Source organism: Varanus komodoensis, unplaced genomic scaffold (assembly GCF_004798865.1).
Source record: "Varanus komodoensis strain SLA01 unplaced genomic scaffold, ASM479886v1 scaffold10, whole genome shotgun sequence".
Classification (NCBI taxonomy): Eukaryota; Metazoa; Chordata; class Lepidosauria; order Squamata; family Varanidae; genus Varanus; species Varanus komodoensis.
The window spans coordinates 35474732-35497712 of record NW_025335269.1 but is presented as its reverse complement, the minus strand read 5'-3'; the positions used below and the strand labels follow the sequence as shown (position 1 = coordinate 35497712).

Sequence of the window (22981 nt, the reverse complement as noted above, 5' to 3'; positions counted from 1 at the left end):
ATCTCTAGTTCCTCTCCCTCTTCTAAATCCTGCCGGTACTTCTGGTAGTTCTCGGTCCACATACTGCTGGAGCCTAGCTTGGAGGATTTTGAGCATCACTTTGCTAGCATGTGAAATGAGTGCAATGGTGTGGTAGTTTGAACATTCTTTGGCATTGCCCTTCTTTGGGATGGGAATGTAAACTCACCTTTTCCAATCCTGTGGCCACTGTTGAGTTTTCCAAATTTGCTGGCATATTGAGTGTAGCACTTTTACTGCATCATCTTTTAAGATTTTGAATAGCTCAGCTGGAATACTGTCACTTCCACTAGTTTTGTTGTTGCTCAGACATCCTAAGGCCCATTTGACTTCACATTCCAGGATGTCTGGCTCGAGGTCAGTGACCACCCCGTCGTGGTTGTCAGGGACGTTAAGCTCTTTCTTGTATAGTTCCTCTGTGTAATCTTGCCACCTCTTCTTAATCTCTTCTGCCTCTGTTAGGTTCCTGCCATTTTGGTCCTTTATCATGCCCATCTTTGTATGAAATGTTCCCTTCATATCTCCAATTTTCTTGAAGAGATCTCTGGTCCTCCCTAGTCTATTGTTTTCTTCTATTTCTTTGCACTGTTCATTTAAGAAGGCATTCTTATCTCTTCTAGCTATTCTCTGGAATTCTGCATTCAAGTGGGTGTATCTTTCTCTTTCTCCCTTGCCTTTTGCTTCCCTTCATTCCTCAGCTATTTGTAAAGCTTCCTCAGACAGCCATTTTGCTTTATTGCATTTCTTTTTCTTTGGGATGGTTTTAGTTGATACCTCTTGTACAATGTTGCAAACCTATGTCCATAGTTCTTCAGGCACTCTGTCAGATCTAATTCCTTAAATCTATTTGTAACCTCTACTGTATAGTCATCAGGGATATGATTTAGGTCATACCTGAGTGGCCTAGTGCTTTTCCCTACTTTCTTCAATTTAAGCCTAAATTTTGCAACGAGAAGCTCATGATCTGAGTCACAGTCAGCTCCTGGTCTAGTTTTTACTGACTATATAGAGCTTCTCCATCTTTGGCTGCAGAGCACATAGTCAATCTGATTTCTGTGCTGACCGTCTGGTGCTGTCCATGTGTAGAGTCGTCTCTCGGGTTGTTGGAAAAGAGTGTTTGCTATGACCATCATATTCTCTTGACAAAATTCTGCCAGCCTGTGCCCTGCTTCATTTTGTACTCCAAGGCCAAACATGCCTGTTATTCCAGTTATCTTTTGGCTTCCTACTTTAGCATTCCAGTCCCCCATGATGATTAGGACATCATTTTTTGGTGTTAATTCTAGAAGGTGTTGTAGGCCTTCATAGAACCTGTCAACTTCAGCCTCTTCAGCACCAGTGGTTGGGGCATAGACTTGGACTATTGTGATGTTGAATGGCTTGCCTTGGATGGATTAAATCAAATCTGAGTGCACTGGCATACCAGTTTCACAGATACGTACATGCAGATGAGCTCAGATTTCGCTCCCTGTCCAAGTTCCATTTGAACCCAGAATCTTTTTGTGGTTGCTAATTTTACTTCTTGGACCATGTCAGCCACTTTGGGTCATGTGTTTTCTAGCAATCTCATCAATGAGACCTTTTTACATTCCTTTGCATTTTATGCTCCATGACCTCAGAAGGGGCTTGGAGTTCAGTATCGTCTGGAAGGTCACAGGCTCTTTTCTCTTCCCTATGAAACAGCCTTTGAAACCTATTTAAGCCTATCTCCTAGGCTGAAGCAGAATTTTTTAGCAGGCCCAGAGTTGGATCTTAGTGCACACTACAAGCTATTAACTGAAAGCTTGGCTAGAGAACCGCTTGCCAATGTGGGGCCTGAAGCCCTGATTCCAACCTGACAGCTTTTCTCCACAACCCCAAAACCTCTGTACTCTGATCAACAGCTGATGAGAAATATGTAACAGATTTCCCTCTTCCTGTTACTGTGCCACATTTGGATTCTTAAAGGCCCCCATTACAGTGTGTGCAGAGTTGAGGAGGCAGGCAAAAGGGAAAGTCTAATCCTAACCCATCCCTTTCACAAACCTGCATCTCCCTTAAAAAGTCATGCACACACATACACAGCTGCAATCAGAGTTTTTTTTCATTTTAGGTTTTTCAGACAGAGCAAACAGAGGGTTTTAAAAATCCTACTTGAAGAGTGGGGAATTTGTTTCTGGGGGAGGAAATTTAACACTCCTCAGTGATATGACCCTTCAGGCCTGTTCTTACATTGGAAAAAATGTCTGTGAGAAATAAACCTTAGACTTACCATTTACTTTTATAGTGACTGACCTCATACACACACAGGGACTCTGGACAGGTTCATTCCCTAGTCAACGATTACTTTCTCTTGTACAATAGCACAGAGGATGGGGATGTTTAACTATTAGAGACACACACAAATACTGAATAGTGACATTGATTTACACAGACATGTATTATCATGGCAACATAAATGGAAGGGGAAATGCAAGGCATATAGTAAATTCTGCTGTGAAGCTCCTGCTATCATCAGGACCTCTTCATGCTACCATTTATATGGGGAAAAGAAGAATTGAATCATACAGTTAGAAGGGGCCCAGAGGACCATTGGGTCCAACACCCTGCTCGGTGCAGGACTTGAGTCTCCCGTCTAACCAGGCTTGAGAATACTCAGCTACCGAGATCAGGCAAGATCAGCATTGCTTGTTCGGTTAGCAGAGGGTTTCTCGTTAATATTTGCTCAAGTGATTTTTTTTTTAAAGGATGGATGCCATACTCAAAATGGGAGCATGCTGGGGAATTAAACTAATAGCAAGTGGTTGAAAGAACTTGGGAACAGTATCTGAACAATTATTGCAAGAAAGCTGTCGGGATAGAAAAGGGAAACCAATAATCAACGTAATTCATTATGTCACATGAAACAGAAGATGTGAAACTGTTGGTACCGCACAACTTTATATATAATTAGTCATTCCCAAACTGTACTGAATTAAGACTAAGCTTAACAACTGCACAGTTCCCTCCTCCTTCCCTCCCTACAGTCCAGGAACGGAAACACCACAGTGTAACCTCCATATGTGTATCAATCACAAAAAGGAGTAAGTGCATTTTTTTATTGTGCTGTTTTATGTTTGCTGCCCAGCTGCTCTCTTTTTTCCACAGCTTGCAACCTGTTTTCTTTAACAGTTTTCCTTTCTGTTTTGTGCTTATCTAAAGAGCATATTCCATTAATGTCATTAGCCTGCATATCGTAAGCGGAACAAAGCCCCTTTGAGTAAAGATTACAACAAATTCCACTGGGAAGGAACCGTATGGGGCCACATTCCAGTTTTGGATGAAACCAAGGGCAAAAGTGGCACAGTCAGAATACAAAAACTTGACCGTATTTGATTTTAAAATCTTACTGTGCATAACTAAGCCTTAAGAGAAGTACTTCAACATTCAGAATAGGGAACAACTCCACAGAAACTTGGAAACCATGGATGATCGTTGGAAAGTGGGTGGAACCAGAGGACATAGGCATGGCTATCAGGGCAATGACTGGATCCCGCCCCGCAGCTCTGCTGTTGCCACAGTTCTAAGCGGTACTCCCCTTTTATTTACTGAAATAGTTTGAAATAATTTACCATGACTCCATCTAAAAATGTGACCTGTTTATTGTAAATGAGAAGCATTCATAACAGTGCAAACAATTCTTTGGTAGATTTATTCAGTACAATAAAATAACTAAGATTTCACTTTTGGTAGGAGTTTTAAAAAAGTAAATAAATATGGAACAATCACAACTGGAGAAGTACTGAGAAAATGATCATTCAGCCATTGGCCACTGTCTAAAAATTGTTATATGATCTTTTAATCAGCAGAAAATGTAAAAACAGATTCATTTGTACTATGTTTGTTTTCTTTTAAAACTTTGGAATAAGACCTATTTCCTAATCCAGTTTACCACCAGCTTTTTAGTAGCAATAAAAGCTGGAATTTATATCATTTTACATACTATGAACAAACACTGATTAGACATCTGCTTTATTTCAACAAGGGAAACCAGAGGTATGTTTGTTTAACACATACACTGAAGAGATATTCATAAGTGAGTAAGGCTGCAATCCTATGCCAACTTTCCTGGAGTAAACCCCAATGAACTCGACAGGAGTTACTTCTAAGCAGGCATGCATAGGATTGTACTGTAAAATACCTGAGCAGGTTGTGTGTGTTTTAGCAATACAGCTTTGGAAATAAATGGTGATTAGTAAGTCTTTAAAACTAAAACTGGTTCTATAAAGCCAGCAGCATGCTTTAATTATGACACTTACCCTCATTTTGAAATCTATCCAAATGTGTAGGAATTTTAGTAGTAGCCTGAGAGTTTCAGCAAGAAGAAAAGATGTGATCTGAATGACTGGAGAATTTAAAATAATGAGTGATATATAAAATTTGTCTTGTGCTCCAAAAGTCAAACCTATATATAAAAAAATTGCCTTACAAGGCAATCCTGTACATGTTTATCTGGATGTAAGTTCCACTGCATTTAGTGGGGTTTACTCCCAAGAAAGTATGTACAGGATTGCCAACAATAGGATTTGTCATTTCGTGCATACTCCTGACAATTTTTCTGAACACCTTACAGATTCTGCTGCTGTTCCCACCAAACAAGTAACTTTTTAAGAGTGCATCATTTCACTTTTATCAAAGGAAAAATGAAGACTGCCAGGGAATTATTAAATTGACACCTGGAATATTATAGAAGCTAAGTGCATATATTTGGCACACAGCATTTAATTCTTTTAATTCCCAGTTCCTAAATCCTATTAATTTGAACTCTGCTAGAGTTTTCCCAAACTGCAAAACGAGTTCAGACTTCAAGAAATAGAGTTGATTTCATAAAATTAAGACACTGTTTTATGGATTAGCACCATCAACAAAACCAAATGTGCCTGTCCGATGAGGTATGAGTTTTCCTTCACTGAGTGTAAGAATACAGTTTGGTTATAAAGAGGCAATATTGAAATTAAAAACATAACAATGGCTAGTTTATGTGGACAAACATTCTACAATGTTTTTTAAAAAATTAAGTGGGCAACACAGATTTGCAAAATAGTACTCATTAACATGTTTTTGACACAAGGAACACAGTGAAAAACTGATTCTATGAAAAACTAGGAAACCTTGAAAATGGTTTCTTTTTAATGTTAAGGAACAGCTGATCCCTGCTAAATGCTGCTGTCTGCTGGATTTTCCACCATAGAGCCTATCATTCAGTGCTCCTATAATCTTCCCCTCCCATTTATTTTAAAGAGACCAACACTTTAGGGGGCTTTAGCAGCACTTTGGGGCTTATTGCTTGTCATATAAGGATTGGGGCATAACTACAGCTTTCTTTTTCACATTTTCACAATAGTGCTATAGAGTGCCAGGCACATCAGTCTAAAAGAGGATCCACACACTGGGCAAGAAGCATGTTGTTTTCCACTGCCGGGGAGGGCAGGAATAAGGCACCTTTGCAAACTGTACTATGGGCAGAAATATAACAAACAAAGCTTTCCACATCTTTGCACCTCAACGCCAGGAAAGGCTGCAACAATTGGCAAATTACTGTCAAAGGCACTGGACCCTGAAGTAAAAAAGGGTGCCAAGAGGTACGGTACAATGCGGGATTAGATCTGAATCGGTCCACATCATGTCTTTGGAAAGGGTTCGTTCGGGTATGACGCAGAACTTTGAGGGATGAACATGCAATTATTGAAAAGGCTGCCTTCGGTGGTTACACATGTTAGATGCCCAAATGAGTGGTTAGATACAGTTCTTTTTTAAAAATAATCACTTGGTTTATTTCTGTGCTGCTATCCATCTTTGCCTGAAAGAAACAATAAAGGAAACATTTATTTGTTCCTTTCCTTGTCTGTGCATGTTCCTTTCCTTGTCTGTGGGAGTAAAGCATTATTAACTATGAAAAGCAAAGAGATCTTCCTTATAAGCAACCTTGATTCTGTATAGCTCAGAAAAAAACAGCTACACATTTAAAGTTGGGCACAGATTCTTAAATCCTTGCAATTAAAATCACGGTGTCATATACGGAAATGTGCTCTTGAGCCAAGCAGGGTTATGCAGCACCTTGCAGTGAGTAGCATTATAGTAGCCATGCCACAGAGTCAGGTCTTCTCCACCTGGCTGCAGAACAAGGGGTTGCATGAATCAAGGAAGGCGCTCTAGGAGGAGCCGGCTTAATTTGTGCTAAGATTCAGCACAGATCCTTTTTCAGTGACGGGGTTCAACCACGCCACACAGGCATTCAGGTAAAAGAAGGCATCCCTGAGTAGGTGGAAATGTTACCACTAAGTAACTTTTCATACCCCAGGGATTACTGGGATATTTTTGTGCTTAAACCAGCTGAACAGCGTTATTTCCTCTCCTCCCTTGTATAGCAACCCCCATAAACTCTCATTATATCAATAGAGATTTGGATTTGATTTTGGGAAGTGCAGAGAGCTGCAGAGGGGACAGCAGCAGGAGGAGGAGGAGGAGGAGGAGGAGGAATTGTACTTGCACAACACTGGATTCTGCTCTAATTTTCTAAAAATTAAGCTCAGAGTGGAAGCAGTTTGTCAGTACCGCTGCAGGAAGTCCTCTGGTTTGCGGTGCTGGGGATGGGAAGCATTCCTCCCATCCTTAGATGTGAGATAAGGACATCCTGTATGTTCCAAAACAAGCAATATTCTTGCACAGGAAAAGGATAAAAAGTATAAATGAAGCATAGAAGGGACAGAAAAATCAGGCAAGTCACTAGCTCAAGCTAAAAATAAGCAACAGCCAAGGCAGTGATCCTACTGGGCCAAGAAATATCATTTTCTTCAATAGCTAAAAATAGGTTTGTATGCCTTTTGTTTTCCAGCAGCGCCTTTCTCACATATGTATGTATACTTGATAATTACATATTGTATTATTTTGCACCACATTACATTTTTGCAGCAGGACTCAGTGGGATGTTAACACACATTCAGGTACATGATATCTATTAATCAAGCAGGGTAATGGCAGTGCATGGCTAGGAGAAGACTTTAATATTGCCAGGGATGTGGAAGTGATCTACACCAATATTAAGGAAGTCTCATGGTCCTTTAGAAGTGGCACTGTCACAGGAAGTAGGGGCAAGTAATGCTGCACTGAGATCACGCCATTCAACCTATGTTGAATGCTACTGTCAGAAGACCTCAGGTCCAAACTAAACGATTAGCTAATTATGCACAGTGCATAAATCTTTCTCCCCATTGCGTAAGTTCACAGGGCCCCAATTTGGATTTGGACCATGATGCTTCAGGAGAGGGCCAGAAGGGATTCAACCTGCTTCCCATCTATTTTCCCCCAAAAATTTAAAAAGAAAAAATGGCTTTCCACTGTCTGCAATGGATTTGGAGGGAAATTAGTGAGATAAAGTTTTAAGCCTCCCTTCCTAGAACACCAGGGTCCCAATTGAATCCATGGCCATGTGTGCTTACACAGAAGAAAACCTATTCTGTAGAGTTACACTATATTATCGCTATATGTGATCAGTGAAACATTTAATTTGGCCTGCAGGCCAACTCTGTCAGGGTCTGAGATGGCTGGCAAGCTAGGCATCAACAGGGCCTGGGCGGTATGTGTCATACTTTGAAAACAAAACTGCAGCCCTCTTTCATCCAATTAAATGAAACCTGACTTCTGTCCACCAGTGTATGAAGAAATAACAATGGACTGGGAGCCTAAAGCCACTTGACAAAGGCTTCTTTAAAAAGTAGCACCAGTTTTCAGTTTGTTGAACCTGAGAAGTTTTAACAAAAATTATCTTGACCTGCGTTGTGTATTCCCTTTCAGTACTCATGTTTTTGCAATGGGCAAGCAAGTAAAATTATACATTTTCTAACATGATTACACCATCTTTTGAATGCTGTCCGGTAACATCTTGACTTGCTGTTATGGTTTTAATCCTATTGTTGCTTGTATTTGCCATCAGCAGATATCCGTACGTGACTGTTGCAAAGCAGACTTAGGGTTTATTTTCCTTGGTAGCAGTTTGTTTTAAACAGACAGGACAGCAAACTCCTTTCAGCTTCATCGGTGTAGCACAATTATTTGGTGGACACGATTCCACATAACAGGTTATCTGGCCAACCTGTGTTTCAAGAACCATAGCATTAGTTCAACACCTGATCAATGCATACAACATTTGCATTATTCAGGAACTAGCTCCTATGAGCGATATGATGGCTTAAGTTACTGATACAGAAACTTTGACCACGACACATCAGTAATCCCAGGGGAGTTCACTAAAGATACAATTCTATGCAGCTTCGCACACAAAGAAGGCCTACAACTTCCCACATGTACTATGGTCTAGTTTCCTACTGAACCAAAGCAAATATTAGATTTTTAATCTAATGGTTATTAATGTTAAGCCTATATAAAGGAATTGTCCCTAACTCACAGGTTTGCCTATGTCATCACAGATTAACAATGCAATCCTATGTATAGCAGAAGTAAATTCCATTGAACTCAATGGGGTTTACTTCCAGGAAAGTGGGTACAGAATTGCACTATGACATCAACTTTCAATGAACACAACAAACAGGGAAGCTCTTCTCAGCAGTGCAGAACTACATTTACAGAAATGGAGACATTAACCAACTACTAATTTATCGTGAAAATAATCAGTATACATTTGTAGTCCTATGTATCCTGCAGGGGCATAAGCACCACTGCAGTAGGACACCTGCCCAAGCAAGCATATGACTGGGATCCCATGCACATTAAACCACTGAAATGTACATCCTTCCTACTCACCTTGCATTCACACCTGGTACATGGGTCTTTTTTCCAAGTTTCATTCCTGGAATAAGTTTTACCCTTTTCATCAGTGCATTCAGTTCTACTGAGCCGTGATTCAAGTTTCTTTATCTGAAGACAAGAAAATTTTGTTTATCCATAATTAAGTTATCTCCCAGTAATTGGCTAACCAGGCTGCAATCAAAGCCCACCATCCTTCTTGGAAGAACTGAACTGCTCATGCTAGGCCCTTTTACTTTCAACCCACATTGTATTCTCAAAACAATTCTGCATGGTTGGTTAGACTGAGAAAGAGTTGACTGGTCTAACATTACCCAGAGAGCTTCATCACTGAGCGGGGATCTGAACCCAAGTCCAAAACTTAACCGCTATATCACAGTGAGTGTCAAGATAATGTCTTGCTTCAATGAAGCATCAGAAAGCAGCAATGAAAAACCAATTATATTTATGTCATATATTCTATTGGTACATTCTCTCAATGACTGCAAAAGTAAGTTTTCAAGTACTTAATATGGTTGGAATAAATATTTTCATTTAAACTGCATATAAGAAAGCATATCTTTAAAACCATGAGGTTGGCTCTTAAGGTGCCATTCCATTGAACAGAAGGACATTTGATCAATTCCAAGTATTTTTTGCCTACGATCCCCCTACTTGCAGACCCTTGGATACCTTCCACATTGGTGCAGAGGGTCTAGCAACCCTTTAGAAACACAAGAGACTCGAATCGGTGATAGCTTCACCTCCCTTTCATTAGCAGGTCCTAGGAAGATACTTTTAAATGATTATATTAAGTACCACTGAACTTAATCAAACTAACTGAGTAGATGTGTACAGGACTGCACTGTTTTATACTGCAGAAATATTTTCTGTGCCATATAGTCAAGATTATCTACAAAATGTTCTATGTTCACCTGATTTCTGAGGTCTGTAATTGTTTTTTGCATATCTCCAACAAATTCTTTGAAGTCATTCATCATAGGTGATTTCTTGCGCTCATCAAAGGAAGTAGAGCTATTGAAAAATGTATTTTCCCTGGCAAAACTGCAACAAGAAAACAAGTAACCAATGTATTGAATAAGAGCATGTGCAATCCTTTTTAAATTGATGTTTTCGTCACAATTGTTGGAGTACCGAATAGGCATGTGCAGGAAAGCTGGTATGCAGAATGGATTTTGTGACCTGGCTTCTTGAAAGTGGTAAGTTTAAAGATAGAGAATACCACTGCAGAAATCTAGTGTACAGAGGCAGGATTGTCCTGCCGATGTGCAATTACACTCAAGCTTAGCCTGCTTCGCAGCACTGTTTGCCATTAATCAACTACAAAGGGGGAGAGAAAAAGTACAACAGCTTTCACTGTTCACTAAACCATCAAGCATTACAGGCACGAAGGATGTACATTTCTCTACAGATCTCTGTAACAGGCGAGAGGAAGGCTGTCTTTTAAAAATGACGACAGCAACAACAAGAATGGTGCACTCGGTGGGGGGCTGTGGTCTGACTCGGGGTCCTCACAGAGCAGATGTGCCCAGTGTGATACCTTCCAGATGCCTGGGACTGCATGTCTAGCATCCTGGGCCATTGGCCCCACTGCCTGGAGCTGAGGGGGCTTCAGGTCTAGAACATTTGGAGGAAACCGTGTTGGGGAAAGCTCATCATGCGTGCATAACACATGCATGCGACCAAAAGAGGCTGTGGGGCTAGTGGGGGAGAAGTATGGTTGCTGAGTATTGTGGGAAAAGAGCTGGCAGATGTAGAAGGCGCCCTGCAGAAAAGTGCTTTTGCTCGAGTGCAGCGTGACAAATGCAACAGGCCCTGAATGTAACTCAACTTGGCAGTCTGGCCAAAAAAGCTTAAAGGTGCAATTCTAGGCAGTTTTAGGCAGGAAAAAGTCCTATGGTGGGGGACTTTGTCTAAACTTGCATAAGAATGTACCATAGGTGTGTTTGGATTACTTATCTAGCTTTCTCCATCTATTGCTCAATCAGATTTAAGTGTCTGAATGTCTCAGTTCTTGTCCAGGTTGATTCAGAAACAGATTAGTTTGATTTGTTTTTTCACTCCTTGACAAGGGAAGTGAAACATCCCGTTAGCACAGCCTTTCTGTCATCATCCTGGTCACTGAGGCATTGAATTCATCCATCCCTGTCCAAGAGGTGAGATGGCAAATCCCCAGTATTGAATGTTGGAAAGTTAAGCAGAGACAGAACAAAGAACCCAGTACTTCTTCCTCTTTCGTGTTTCCTGGTGGCTAAGACATGCTGGAGCCACCTCAGCGTCCAGGGAACACATTTCTGCTGCCATTTTGGAAAGGCGTGAAACAAGTAACTATTGTTAGCCCACTGCAGCACTAGCTGAAGTAACAATGAAACAAGTAACGAGCAAGCATGCAAGCCTTGGGTCCTGCTTGGTAGTCCCATTTCTGCTGGAGAGTGAAGACAATTATCCAATGATCCTACACTGAATCTAAAATCTGCTGTTTTTATCCATGTTGAATAACCCGACTGAGATTGCTTGGTTACACACTTATCTCAATAAAGGTAATTATTCATGCCCATAGCAGCAACAGGAGCTTAAAGCTTTGACTGGGATTAAAAGGCTATTTCTAGGCTTTCCTCAAGGCTGGTACTTATTGCAGGGTATATTTGTTGGCCTTAACAAATGTAACAGTGACAATTTTGAAAGATTAGTTTGTTCCATTTAAAATGCCATGTAGTCTTTGCATCCCATGCAAACAGAACAGAAATCTAAAAAACGGCACAAAAGGGATGCAAACCCCAGCTGTGGCAACTATTTCTGGTTGCGGTATTTAATACCAACAAGATGCTGATTTAATAACGATGAATAGATAGAATCTGCATAGGAAAGCTATAAATGATAATTTCCCCAATAGCTAGATATTTTGAAAAAGGAATTGCTGATACGTAATTCTTCTTCAATATGAAGGCTTAGCATAAACCTTACTGGGTACTGAAAAATAATACTAAGTAGCAGGGGCTCTCTTTATTGAGCTTTATATTCCTTTGACTTAAAAATAAAAGTCAGTATTACATTCCTGGATTTCAATAGACTAGCAAGCTGCCTTTCTAATAAATGGTTTAATCTTCTCCCCATGCCTTGTTGCTGATAGTAAGAAAGGATGTGAAAGCCGGTCAAGATAAGGAAAAAGATTGCCAATTTTAGCATATATATGCTAAATGCATGCACTACTATTCTCCAAATATTATAGAATGAAATTCCCTATTTCAACAAAAGCACAGTTATTCTGATTTAATTATGAAAAAACCCTTAGAAATTCTTGAAGCACAGTGGAAGGCTTGATTCTAAGCAGCAATGAAGCAACCTTAAGATCCAGAATAAGATCTTAATTTTCCTTGTGGCCTGCGGAACCCTGTGTACTGTGCTGGGGTTTGGAAAAAGAGGAGCACAGGCTTCTAGCTCATGTGACCATCTGAAAGGTGGCCAAAATAGACCAAAGTTTTCTAAACTGCTAATCTGTACTGAGATATCTGGTGACAGCACTCACTGCCTTCTCCACATCCCATCCAAGAATGAGATTGTACCACCAGAGAAAAGAGTGGTAATTTTACTTCTGGCAGTTACATAACACCAAGTTCTATCTGATTAGCTCCTCCTGCCAACAGGATAGCTTCCATAAGCACAGTGGAGAGGGAGACTGTTCTCTTTCTGTCCTGTACCTTGTCCTCAAACTCTACTTTGGGAGAATGGGGACCCTCCATAGCAGATTTGGGGGTGGGATGCCAGGGACTTCCACTGAGAGGAGAGGAGAGGAGAGTTTCATTGTTGCAGTCTATCCAGCCAACACTGGATTTCACCCTTCATACTAAAGGAACAGTAGAATAAGGATTTCTATTGCACAGAAGCAAATTTGCTTCTAAACATGATCATCAATGTAAATAAGAACCTAAGGTTTGCTCTTCCTGTAGCTGACAGAAGTATGTATAAACAAACAAGAAAGCAGCAATGAGAACAAACACGGGGTATCCAGCTCAGTGCCTGTGGGGACCAATGCACCTCCTTTCCTAGCATACCACTTCCACTCAAAAAGAAAATTAAGACATTTTGCTGTGAAATGTATTTCAGTTCTGCAGCTGTGGATTTGGATCAGCTGTGTAGAGAACAGGGCTCAGAACATTCCCCCAGAGATCCGTCTCTACCCATGTACACAATATTTCGGGCAGATTAATTGTCCTTGTCCATGCCTCTCACCGTTTTATGGTGGGGCCAAGGATGGTTTCTGAAATTGTCAAATGTGCCCAAAAAGGTTGCCTGACCCTGGAATAAATGATAGAACCAGTTTAGGATTGTCTCACAGTCTTCATTTGTTTTCATTCTCTTCTGTCTGTTGTCCCCTTTTTACCTCTCACTTGAAACATACATATATTAAAACACTCACTCAGAAACAAATGAAAATTGAAGACTTAGTGAATGACTTGGTCACTATTTGTAAATGTTAAAATATGAACACTATCAAATGTTTATACTGGCTAATTTCCAAACATTGGACTTATACAAGAGAGGATTACCGTCTTTATTTGTTAAGAGATGGACACAGTCCTAAAATTCACATGCTGAGGAACAAATGATAAATTATAGTATTAAAAAACCTCTGTCTTACAGGCTACCAGAAAGTAATATGTTGCAATAACAATATATGTTTACAAATTACAATTATTTTAATACTGTTTACCTTGTTGTTCTTGACATTTTCATGTGCTTTGAAGGCTTGTCTTCATGGAAACTATAATCAAGAGAACGTCGTCCTCGGAAGTGGTATGAGAATGCATTGAATTGTCCTCTAGTTCTACAGTCTGAAATGAAGCAGGATGTTATAAAATATAGATGAAGACTGTATCATGCCCAGTAAAATGTAAGAAGCTTTTAACAGTCCCTTCTTCTGGCATGGAAAATTATGTATGCAAAAATGAAATATAATTCCCTCCCCACAAATCTTCCAGTGAAACATCTAGTGCCTTTGAAAGATATTGAGTGAAAATAGAATTAAATTGTTATAGTAGACTTGTGCCCAGGCACCTTACTTTGACTGTTTGGTGTCAAAAAGATCCCTTTTCGGTGTTTCAAAAAATCACCTTCTTCTGTTTCTTTGGATTAATCAAAACTGAGCTGTAAGAGTGTGTGTGTGTGTGTGTGTGTGTGTGTTGGTCAGAACTGGACAGTATTTGCAAGCACAGCAGTCCATTAGGCAACCCAGGATCCAACCCTTTGCCCTGACAAATCACAAATAAACAACATGCAAGATAAGCATAGAAAATGAAATGGTCTTGAACAGTAGGGGAAGTGCACAACTGTAGGGCTGTTGAGAGCTTTCTTGTTATCAGGCATCCTACTGAGAGTGGAAAGCCTTTTGTAGCACTGGGTATGTACTACAAAAGGCCAAGTGAAAGATTATTCATTTCCATTTTTCACCTGAAAGCATGACTCTGACGAATCCTTTTTCAGGCAGCATCTCTATGCAGATCTGTGGTCTGAGAGGGCTGATGTGGTGCTTTAAGAAACACATTTAAAGGATAAAATGGGGCTATTTAAACCACCTTGGGTTCCTCACGAGAAAAATAGCAGGATATAAATGCATTGTAATGCAATTATAATAACGCAAGCTTAAAAAGGAACATTTATCAGTACTTAGGGAGCAAACCAACAGAAAAGGAGCTGACATATTGAGAGAGAGAGAGAGAATCTGATATTAGAACAATAATTTTGTGGTGAGAAGTGTTGGCCACAGTAGTACCCTTCTTCCATAATTAATTAAAGCCAAACATAGGATTGGTTCCTGGGTCCTGAAGGTTATTAATGCCTCTCTGAGGGACGGCCAGGTGCCCGCTCCTTTAAAGGAGGCGGTAATCAGGCCAGTCCTAAAGAAGGCGCCCCTGGATCCAGAGGTGGCCGCCAATTATAGACCGGTGGCCAACATCCCGTTCCTGGGCAAGGTGCTAGAGCGGGTGGTGGTGGGACAATTCCAAGCACTCTTGGATGAGACTGATTATCTGGACCATTTCAGTCCGGCTTCAGACCCGGGTACGGCACTGAATCTGCCTTGGTCGCCCTGTATGATGACCTGTGCAGGGAGAGAGATGGGGGAGTGTGTCCCTGTTGATCCTCCTGGACCTCTCAGCGGCTTTTGATACCATCGACCATGGTATCCTTCTGGATAGGCTAGCGGGCCTGGGAGTAGGTGGCACTGCTTGGCAGTGGTTCCGCTCCTATCTCGATGGCCGATTCAAAAAGGTTATGCCATGGAGTATCGCAGGGGTCCATTTTGTCCCCCTTGCTGTTTAATATCTACATGAAACCACTGGGAGAGGTCATCAGGAGATGTGGGCTGCAGCGTCATCAGTACACTGATGACACCCAGGTCTACCTCTCTTTTTCAACTAACCCAGGTGAGGCAGTGGCTGTGCTGAACCAGTGCCTGGCCAAGGTGCCTGGCTGGATGAGGGCCAATAAACTGAAATGCAATCCAGATACGATGGAAGTTCTGTTGGTGGGTGATTCGAGCGCCTGGGTAGGTGACTTGGGCCTTGCCCTGGATGGGGTTGCATTCCTTCTATAGGACAGGGTCTGCAGCTTGGGACTGCTCCTTGATCCGGAGCTGTCCTTGGAAGCTCAAGTGACTGCGGTGGCGAGGAGCGCTTTCTTTCAGCTTCGGCTAATCCATCAGCTGTGTCCCTACCTGGAGGAAGATTGCCTAGCAACAGTGACACATGCATTGGTTACTTCCCAGTTGGATTTCTGCAATACGTGGGGCTGCCCTTGAAGACAGCCTGGATACTTCAGATGGTGCAAAACAGAGCTGTCAGAATGCTGACGGGGATTGAGCGTTATTCTCATATAACCCCAGTCCTCTATCAGCTCCACTGGCTTTCCATCGAAGTCCGGGCTCAATTCAAGGTGCTGGTTATTACCTATAAAGCCCTAAATGGCTTGGGACCTGGATACCTAAAGGAACGCCTTCTTCCCTATTTGCCCTCCCACCCCCTGAGATCGGCAGCAGAGGCCCTCCTCCAGGAACCCTCTGTGAAAGATATTAGGAGACAGAGTACCCGGAGGAGAGCCTTCTCTGTGGTGGCACCCCGTCTATGGAATGAGCTCCCCAGAGAGGTCCACCTGGCGCCGTCATTGTAAGTTTTTTGACTTTTTTATTTGATCAACATTTTAATAAGTTTTAATATTGTATTTTTACCATTATATTTTAACCGCAGCCAGAGTGGGTTGATAATTCAATTTATTTATGTTTGGTGATATGTGTATTTTATCTTTGTAAGCCGTCCTAAGGCTTTTGCAAAGGACAGCATTTTATGTTTTGAGTTCTTCTAGCTTCCAAAGACAAATAAGCACATGCTTTTATACTGTTTGTTTATGTATTCATTTATATGACAAGAAAAAACGATAAACAACAAAAAATCCTTATCTATGAGAAGTGGGTGGTGGGGCTGGTGCAGGGCGTGTGGGGGAGGGGATAGTTACTGCTTGCTCCTGTGCAGCATATTTAATTTCATCTGAAAAAGTATACACTGTCCTTCGAAAGTAAACTGGAAAGTGTGCGTGTGTGTCCTCAGACATACCTTCACAGCAATCTTGCCACATCCTGAGATCCACCTTAGGAATTGAATCACAGCTTGCATATCCATGTGGGTATTCAGCCACTCTGAACACATCATGTTGCACTCTGGTTATGTTGTCGCCATTGTCACACAGAATTCGAGCGAGGGACGACTGCTTGATCTGTGTCAACTGAGCAGGAGTAAACACCCCAGGGTTCTCATGCCATAACCTGTGGTCTCACGTAAAGGAAGAGTAAATTCTTAGACGTCAATAATATAAAGTTCTAGGACAGGGGTCCTCAAACTTTTCCACCAGGGGGCCAGCTGAAAGATGCCAGTGCTGGGCGTGGGCTGGAATGGTGGTGCCGGTGGTGTGTGCGGGCCAACAAGGGTGTGGGGGCGGCGCATGCGCGCGGTCAGGCTGGGCAGGCACGAGCAGCAAGGGGAGGCAAGAGGAGGCGGGGGGGCATGTGCCGTGAGGCGGGTACACAAGGCAGCAGCTTGCTTGCTTGCTCAGAGATCGTTTTCTCTGAGCAAGCAAACTGCCGCCTCCCATGCATGGGGCAAGATGGGTGGCGGCGTGTGTGGGCACACGCATGGTGGGTCCAAATGGGCATGGTGGGCCGGATCCGGCCCCTGGGCTGTAGTTTGAGGCCCCATGTTCTAGAAGAATGCAATGTTCAAAATTATGCAGCACATATGACTGAATGCATATTCATATAAATGGTATCAAGAAAGTACCAATGTATTTAATAGCATAGTTGCTTCTTACATTATCATCTCCTTGATGGGTTAGTTCTCCTGACATATTTATCAACTCCATCATATTCTCTTAAATGATTAAACATCATGGCTCATCGTCCTAGTTTACATTTTAATGCAGCCTGAATAAATTCTAACTTAACCCGAACCTTAGATAACTGAAACAACTTGCAAGATCTCAGTGGTGCAATGTGCAACAGTAAGAAATTAGAAGCGACCTGTTCAATACATTCAAAAATTGTATTCACAAACTGTCTTCCCAGTGTGGAGCCCTCATTTTCGGGCAACGGCTGGCCAGGGTTATTTGAAGTTTAGACCCTAAAACACTAGCCATAGTTTATCTGAATGTTGTCTAATCCTCATACTCACTCTGCTGCCAAGGTTTATATGACACAAGACATGCAATGATAGTATCTATTGGTACTGGGCATGATGTCACAGCCCCCAAAAGTAGATTAATCCATGGTGGGGCATGTTATAAAGCAGGTCACTGTGCCTGATTACTCTTAAAATTGTAAAATTACTGGTTTTACACAAAACTTACCTGTCTCCATCACGAAGACGTTTAAATTGTGTGCTCAACAGACACATCAATGTTGGTCCCAACCTGCTACCAGGAACGAGATCTTCTACCATAAGAGCAGGAAACAAATCTATGTTCAGTGGTGAACCATATAATCTATGACAAGAAAAATAAATGATTATGTATGCTCTATGTGTGTGTGTGTGTGCGTGCGCGCACACACATATGCCCCCCGCTTTTTTTATCGATATGTTGCAAGTATGCGATGCTTGTTAGGGTCTAGTCATAGTACTGCAGTGGGCTCTGTAATGTGGTCTGGGAGAGTCTGGAACCCAGTCCAGCAGTGCAAAGCCCAGGGCCTAAGACTCTGGCTGTGCCCAGTTTTCATATAATGCAAGAAGGCCTTGAATGGGACAGGGCGGGGCGGGGGGGAGGTCTAGTTTGGGCTGTGGAATATCAGAATCCATATGAGCCTATCTCTGTCAGTTTTCTCAGTCCCTCCCACCCAGCTTCTAGTTTTTGACTATATGTGTAATATTTCCATGACACTGTTATAGGGGAAAGAGTACAGGGGTTATCAGAGGTGCTGCCGAGGTCAATGCACTTTCCCAAGAGAACAGACTAGAAATGCCGTCTGGCATGGATAGTCCAAGAATGTCTGCCAATTAGACAGGTTGGAGATGTGCTACTGCAGTACCACCCTTGCTATTCAGCAGATGCTCAGACTGAGATCCCATGCTGGGGACATCATTTCTACTGACCATCCTTTCCTGTCTGTTGTTACCTGTGGCCCTTCATGGGAGGGACCTGTCTCTGAGCAGCAGGAAACACGTCTCACCTAATCTATTGCACCTGAATCATGCCTGATCTGTGTATCATGAAGGACCTGGAAGGTATTGCTGTATTTTTCATAGACCCCAAATACCTGTTTGATAGGAGTTGTGCACCTTTGTCTTCGATAACCTGGAGGGTCTGCTGGTTTGGACTGATCAGGACTCTTGGATATTTTACATGCTTTGGCCCACATAGCCGAGTTACTGAAGTGGAAGTGATATTCATCTAAATCTACGTGTGAATGTCTTTACTTAGCACCTCCTCCTGAGCCTATACTTTCACCCTAGTTTTGATTGGTGGCATGAAGATTGCAAGTGTGGACAAATCTCTTTTTGTATGAATTTACTTAGTTCTTCTTCTGGAAACTTTGTCTTTGCCTGGGATGCTTTTTACCAGGAATCATTCAGGCCCCATGCCCTGCATTCTGCACTGTAGAGATTGCAATGGGAAACCACATTGTATCGATCAGTTACACTCATTAGCTTTGGACTGTTCTCTGAATTAAATCTCAGTATAACTAACTGAGAACAGTTATGATTTATGGAGAGCTGCAATCATTGAGCTTTTGCAAACAGAGCTGAAATGCTTGTTTAAGAAACCTGATTTGTTACTCGAACAGTTTTTACTACTTCTGGTATGTCATATTGGCTTATCAGAGCTTGTTTGAGTCGAAAGATGGGCACAGAAGAGCTGCTGTATCCAAGACTCATGGTGTTAAGCAGCACCTACTAGCAGGAACCTGCTGTGAATTCTGCTAACCTGCCCTATTCCAGAAAAGATCATTTCTGCCTGTTTGCAGTTGCCTTAAAAAACAGCTAGCACTGCAGGCGGCTTACCATGGAACTTGTTGCTATGTGGGCAGCGCAGCATACTGCCCAGATACTGCCCACCCAAAGGATCTATCTATTTTAACAGACAAACCAAACCCGCCTGACAAATTACACCATTACCAGGAAAAGGGGTTAATCTGCTGACCCCAAACTCCTGGTCCCATAGTTTTCTCTAGCCATGACCTTCATGTGCAGATGTTTGCAGAGAAAAAACTTTAGGTCTCCTGGGGAAAAAGCGCACACCTTGGGGCATGGGACAGTTATGCAGAACTGTTCCCCTGTAGCCACTAGATGCAAATAAAAAGCAAAGGAAGCTCAAATCTACATGTAAAGAAGTAAAAAAAATGGATTTGGTTCTTCCACTGAGATACAGATGCAAACTGACACAATGGGGAGCATCACCAGGAAGGAACTTTGGATTGGATGGGCACCTCTCTCGCAAAAAAAAAAAAAAAAAAAAAACCATTTCAGGAACATCCTAAGAAAAAATATCACCTTTAGCTGGGCACTTACCTCTTAAGTTTTTCTCTGATCTCGGGATTCTTAATTTCATTTTTCAAATCTTCAAATGTGTGAGCTGAAGAAAGGTTGCAATACACTCTAAAATCGTGGTACGGTGGGATGCCGTGATCTCTGCCTCTTTGGATATTCATGGCAGCCAGATCTAAAGCTACTGCTCGCGCCATAGAGAAGAGTCTCTCAGTCAGCTCTGTATTGAGCAACTGTGATGTCACCCGCATCTTACCAGCAACACCAAACAACCCCCTTAGCAGTGGATCTATGCCTCCTTCATTTACAATCCGAAATGGAGAGAAGAACGCCTTATGAAGGGGGATATGTCCTTGTGGAATAGGTTCAAAGTTTTCATCCAGCCGATACAGTATGGGATTGATCAATGTGTGACCAAACCTGAAAGCGGCAGTTGCAAACTCATTAGTTATTCCAGAATTAACGTTGGGATCATAACCTTTATATTCACCAAGCATCTTCAAGCCTACCTCTCCCAAGATTTTGGGCAGCCAATGGCTGTAAGTTATGTGCTGCATTTCTGCACCAACAATTTTGCGCGTTTCATGATAGATGGTATCACCATCCCAGTGTGGGTTGAGTTTCAGTAATTCTGTGGCAATTCTATTGTGTTCTCTAAACCACAGTGTATGCATGCTGGTGAGTCCCAGCTGTTCGTTGGCACGATGATCCCCGGCAAAGAAGCAAGGAATCGGGCTCTCATTCTCATCTCTCATACATTCTGTTGGAGGGCCAGTAGCAAACGGAAGAAGGGGTTTTCCAGATCTCTGCACAATGCCTTGTCTCAGGAGGCCCCTGTGACTGGCCACGTCTCTGATTTCCTGCGCCTCGTGCTCAGAACTGCCGTATACGTTGGATGCATCGATATAGGATGTCAGCTGGTTGATCTGTTCTCGTGGGTAAACAGAGTTCATGAGCAAAGACGTCATGCCACTTCCACACACTGGACTTGAACGCACGAAAAACATGCAGCGTGCTCCGTTCCGGACCCGAGGATCATTGGGTGGGATCATGATAGAGTAACATGGCGGGTCATTTGTGCAAACTGAACTGCAATGCTGGCCATCAGAAAACCTGGCCTCACTGAGAGCAGCAACTGTGGAGTCCAGGTCATGATCCAGAAACTGCCCCCACTGCATTAGCATATGACTAAACTGGTCGTCGGGGGTTATCGTTTCAGTCCCTATCAGAGTGGTTGAAACCAAGCGCGGCATTGGGAGTGTGTATCCATTGTACCGCCGGTTTCCTCCAATGCCCCTTGGCAAATTAAATCCGTTTTCATAGACTGACTTCAACAGGCGTTCAAAAGCTGTCAAAGAAGCTCCCCACATTGGATGTTGTAGATTATTACAGGTTCCATCATGTGTTCTATATTTCTGGTGATAGCACATATCTGAACAGTTATTCACACGTCTGTGGGCAGTGCAGCCTGAGAGGTTAGCTATCAGGTTCAAGTACTGTGGAGATACAAGATCATTATAGTGATAGCCTGAAACAGATCAGAGAGAGAAAGAGAGAGAGAAATTAAACCCTTTTTAACTACTGGGAAAAAGTCTCACATGTGAAGAATAAATGACTGTGAGTAGATCTTCTTCCCACTGTGATATTGATTGCTAGAAGGGGTTTGGATGGTGCCTCTATAGCAGTATCTGCAGGTACCAAGCAGCACTGTAGAAGGAGGGGAGTTCCACCATGGTGGAGGCCTCCATGACACCCTGGTTGGCAGTAAAAAGAGGAACCCCCAAATCAGAGTGTCCTGTGGGTGAGGGCAGGGAAGAACTAGTTTTGGATCCACTGGACCTTTCTCTTCTTCCTAATAGGTCCAATCCAGCTTTGGAGTAGCCACTCCCCCTTACACACAGAAACACACGCCTCTCTCGCTACTGCTTTCAATAGAGGTTGGACTGGTTACTTCACAGACCCACCAGGCTAAAGAGCCTGGCAAAATGATCCCTCATTCTGCCCAGGTCAGGGTGAAGCAGTTGGGCTCAAAACTGATCGGCCCATCAGTTTAATCAGGTAAGTAAATAATCAACTCAGGGGCCCTTTTAAATAAATTACTCTGGCACACTTCTTTATCTTTTGAGTCTTTTTAAAATGGTTCTGATATGTCCCATACTTTTCTCACATTCTGCTCAGGCCTCAACTCTATTATTTATTCTTCTCTTTACTTTAGTATTTATTTTATCCACTACATCTATGCACAGGTGTTTCATTACTGTGTTTTTAGAAAGCAATCCTATGGCCTGCAAAGAGTATGAGCGCCCATGGGATACTGGGGATTTTCCTCTTTAAAGCCATGAGCAGAACTCTGCTGTGGTTGCTTTCCTGAACTTCAGTTTTGGGAGGAGGAGAGAGAAGGAGGAGGGTGCCAGAAGGGAGAACAAGTAGAAGAGAGGCTGGATTTAATGGTCTCCCCATCTCAGCCCAGCTAGTATGTGATTCAGCTAGATGAATTCCCAGGTCTTCCCAGCAGTAAACAAATGACTGGATAAAGCTGCCTCTCACCCTGTTGTCAGCAGGGTGCTAGATGCTTGGGTGCATCTGAGATTGGAAGTTCAATCCACAGGGAGGGCACCCTGAATGTGTTGTGTTAGCCATCATGGGTTGCATCAATTATGAATCAGAAAGATAGTTCTGAATAATACTAATACTAAACATATAGAGGGATAGATCTGGTATGTCTGGGACATAGAAAGCATGCTAAGAAGAGTTAGTTGGGCTAGCATGGCCCTGATTGCCTCTAACACACAACAACAGGATGTCTGTATGAAACTGTGAGTTCTGTTACAGTTTCATTCCCTACTAGGTGATAGATATGACAGTAGGACAGGAGAAGATGATAAAGAAGTGAAGCTGAAAATCTAGTTGTAATGAGACAATAAACAAACATTTTCAGGTGATTCCCAGGAACACTTGGCAATCCAGTCTCAAAAGTCTTACAAAAATAGTCCAATAACTCCTAACATGCCTCAATCAGCATGGATGGCTAAGGCATGCTGGGACTGCGATGATTATGATGAATTTATACCCTGCCATCTTCCTCTTGCAAGGTACCCAAAACAGTTTACAAGGTTATTTTGTTCTCCATTTTATCTTCACAACAAACAACCTTGTTAAGT

The 22981-nt window shown here is 42.2% G+C and overlaps 1 protein-coding gene across 3 annotated transcripts in view; it reads right to left on the bottom strand.

Moving 5' to 3' along the window:
* Positions 1-3620: 3620 nt before the first annotated feature.
* Positions 3621-22981, bottom strand: part of PXDN (peroxidasin) — an 89142-nt gene continuing 69781 nt past the window's right edge. For 2 of the 3 annotated variants that reach the window (XM_044418785.1, XM_044418792.1), the window contains 7 exons: positions 19845-21348; positions 17689-17823; positions 16404-16612; positions 13511-13631; positions 9714-9843; positions 8797-8910; positions 3621-8128 (listed from right to left, as the gene is read on the bottom strand). In XM_044418785.1, coding sequence (XP_044274720.1) covers positions 8003-8128; positions 8797-8910; positions 9714-9843; positions 13511-13631; positions 16404-16612; positions 17689-17823; positions 19845-21348 — 2339 coding nt within the window. In that variant the 3' untranslated portion in view covers positions 3621-8002. Of the gene's footprint in view, positions 8129-8796; positions 8911-9713; positions 9844-13510; positions 13632-16403; positions 16620-17688; positions 17824-19844; positions 21349-22981 lie in introns of those variants that run through there. The other variant, XM_044418800.1, reaches the window with a different exon arrangement.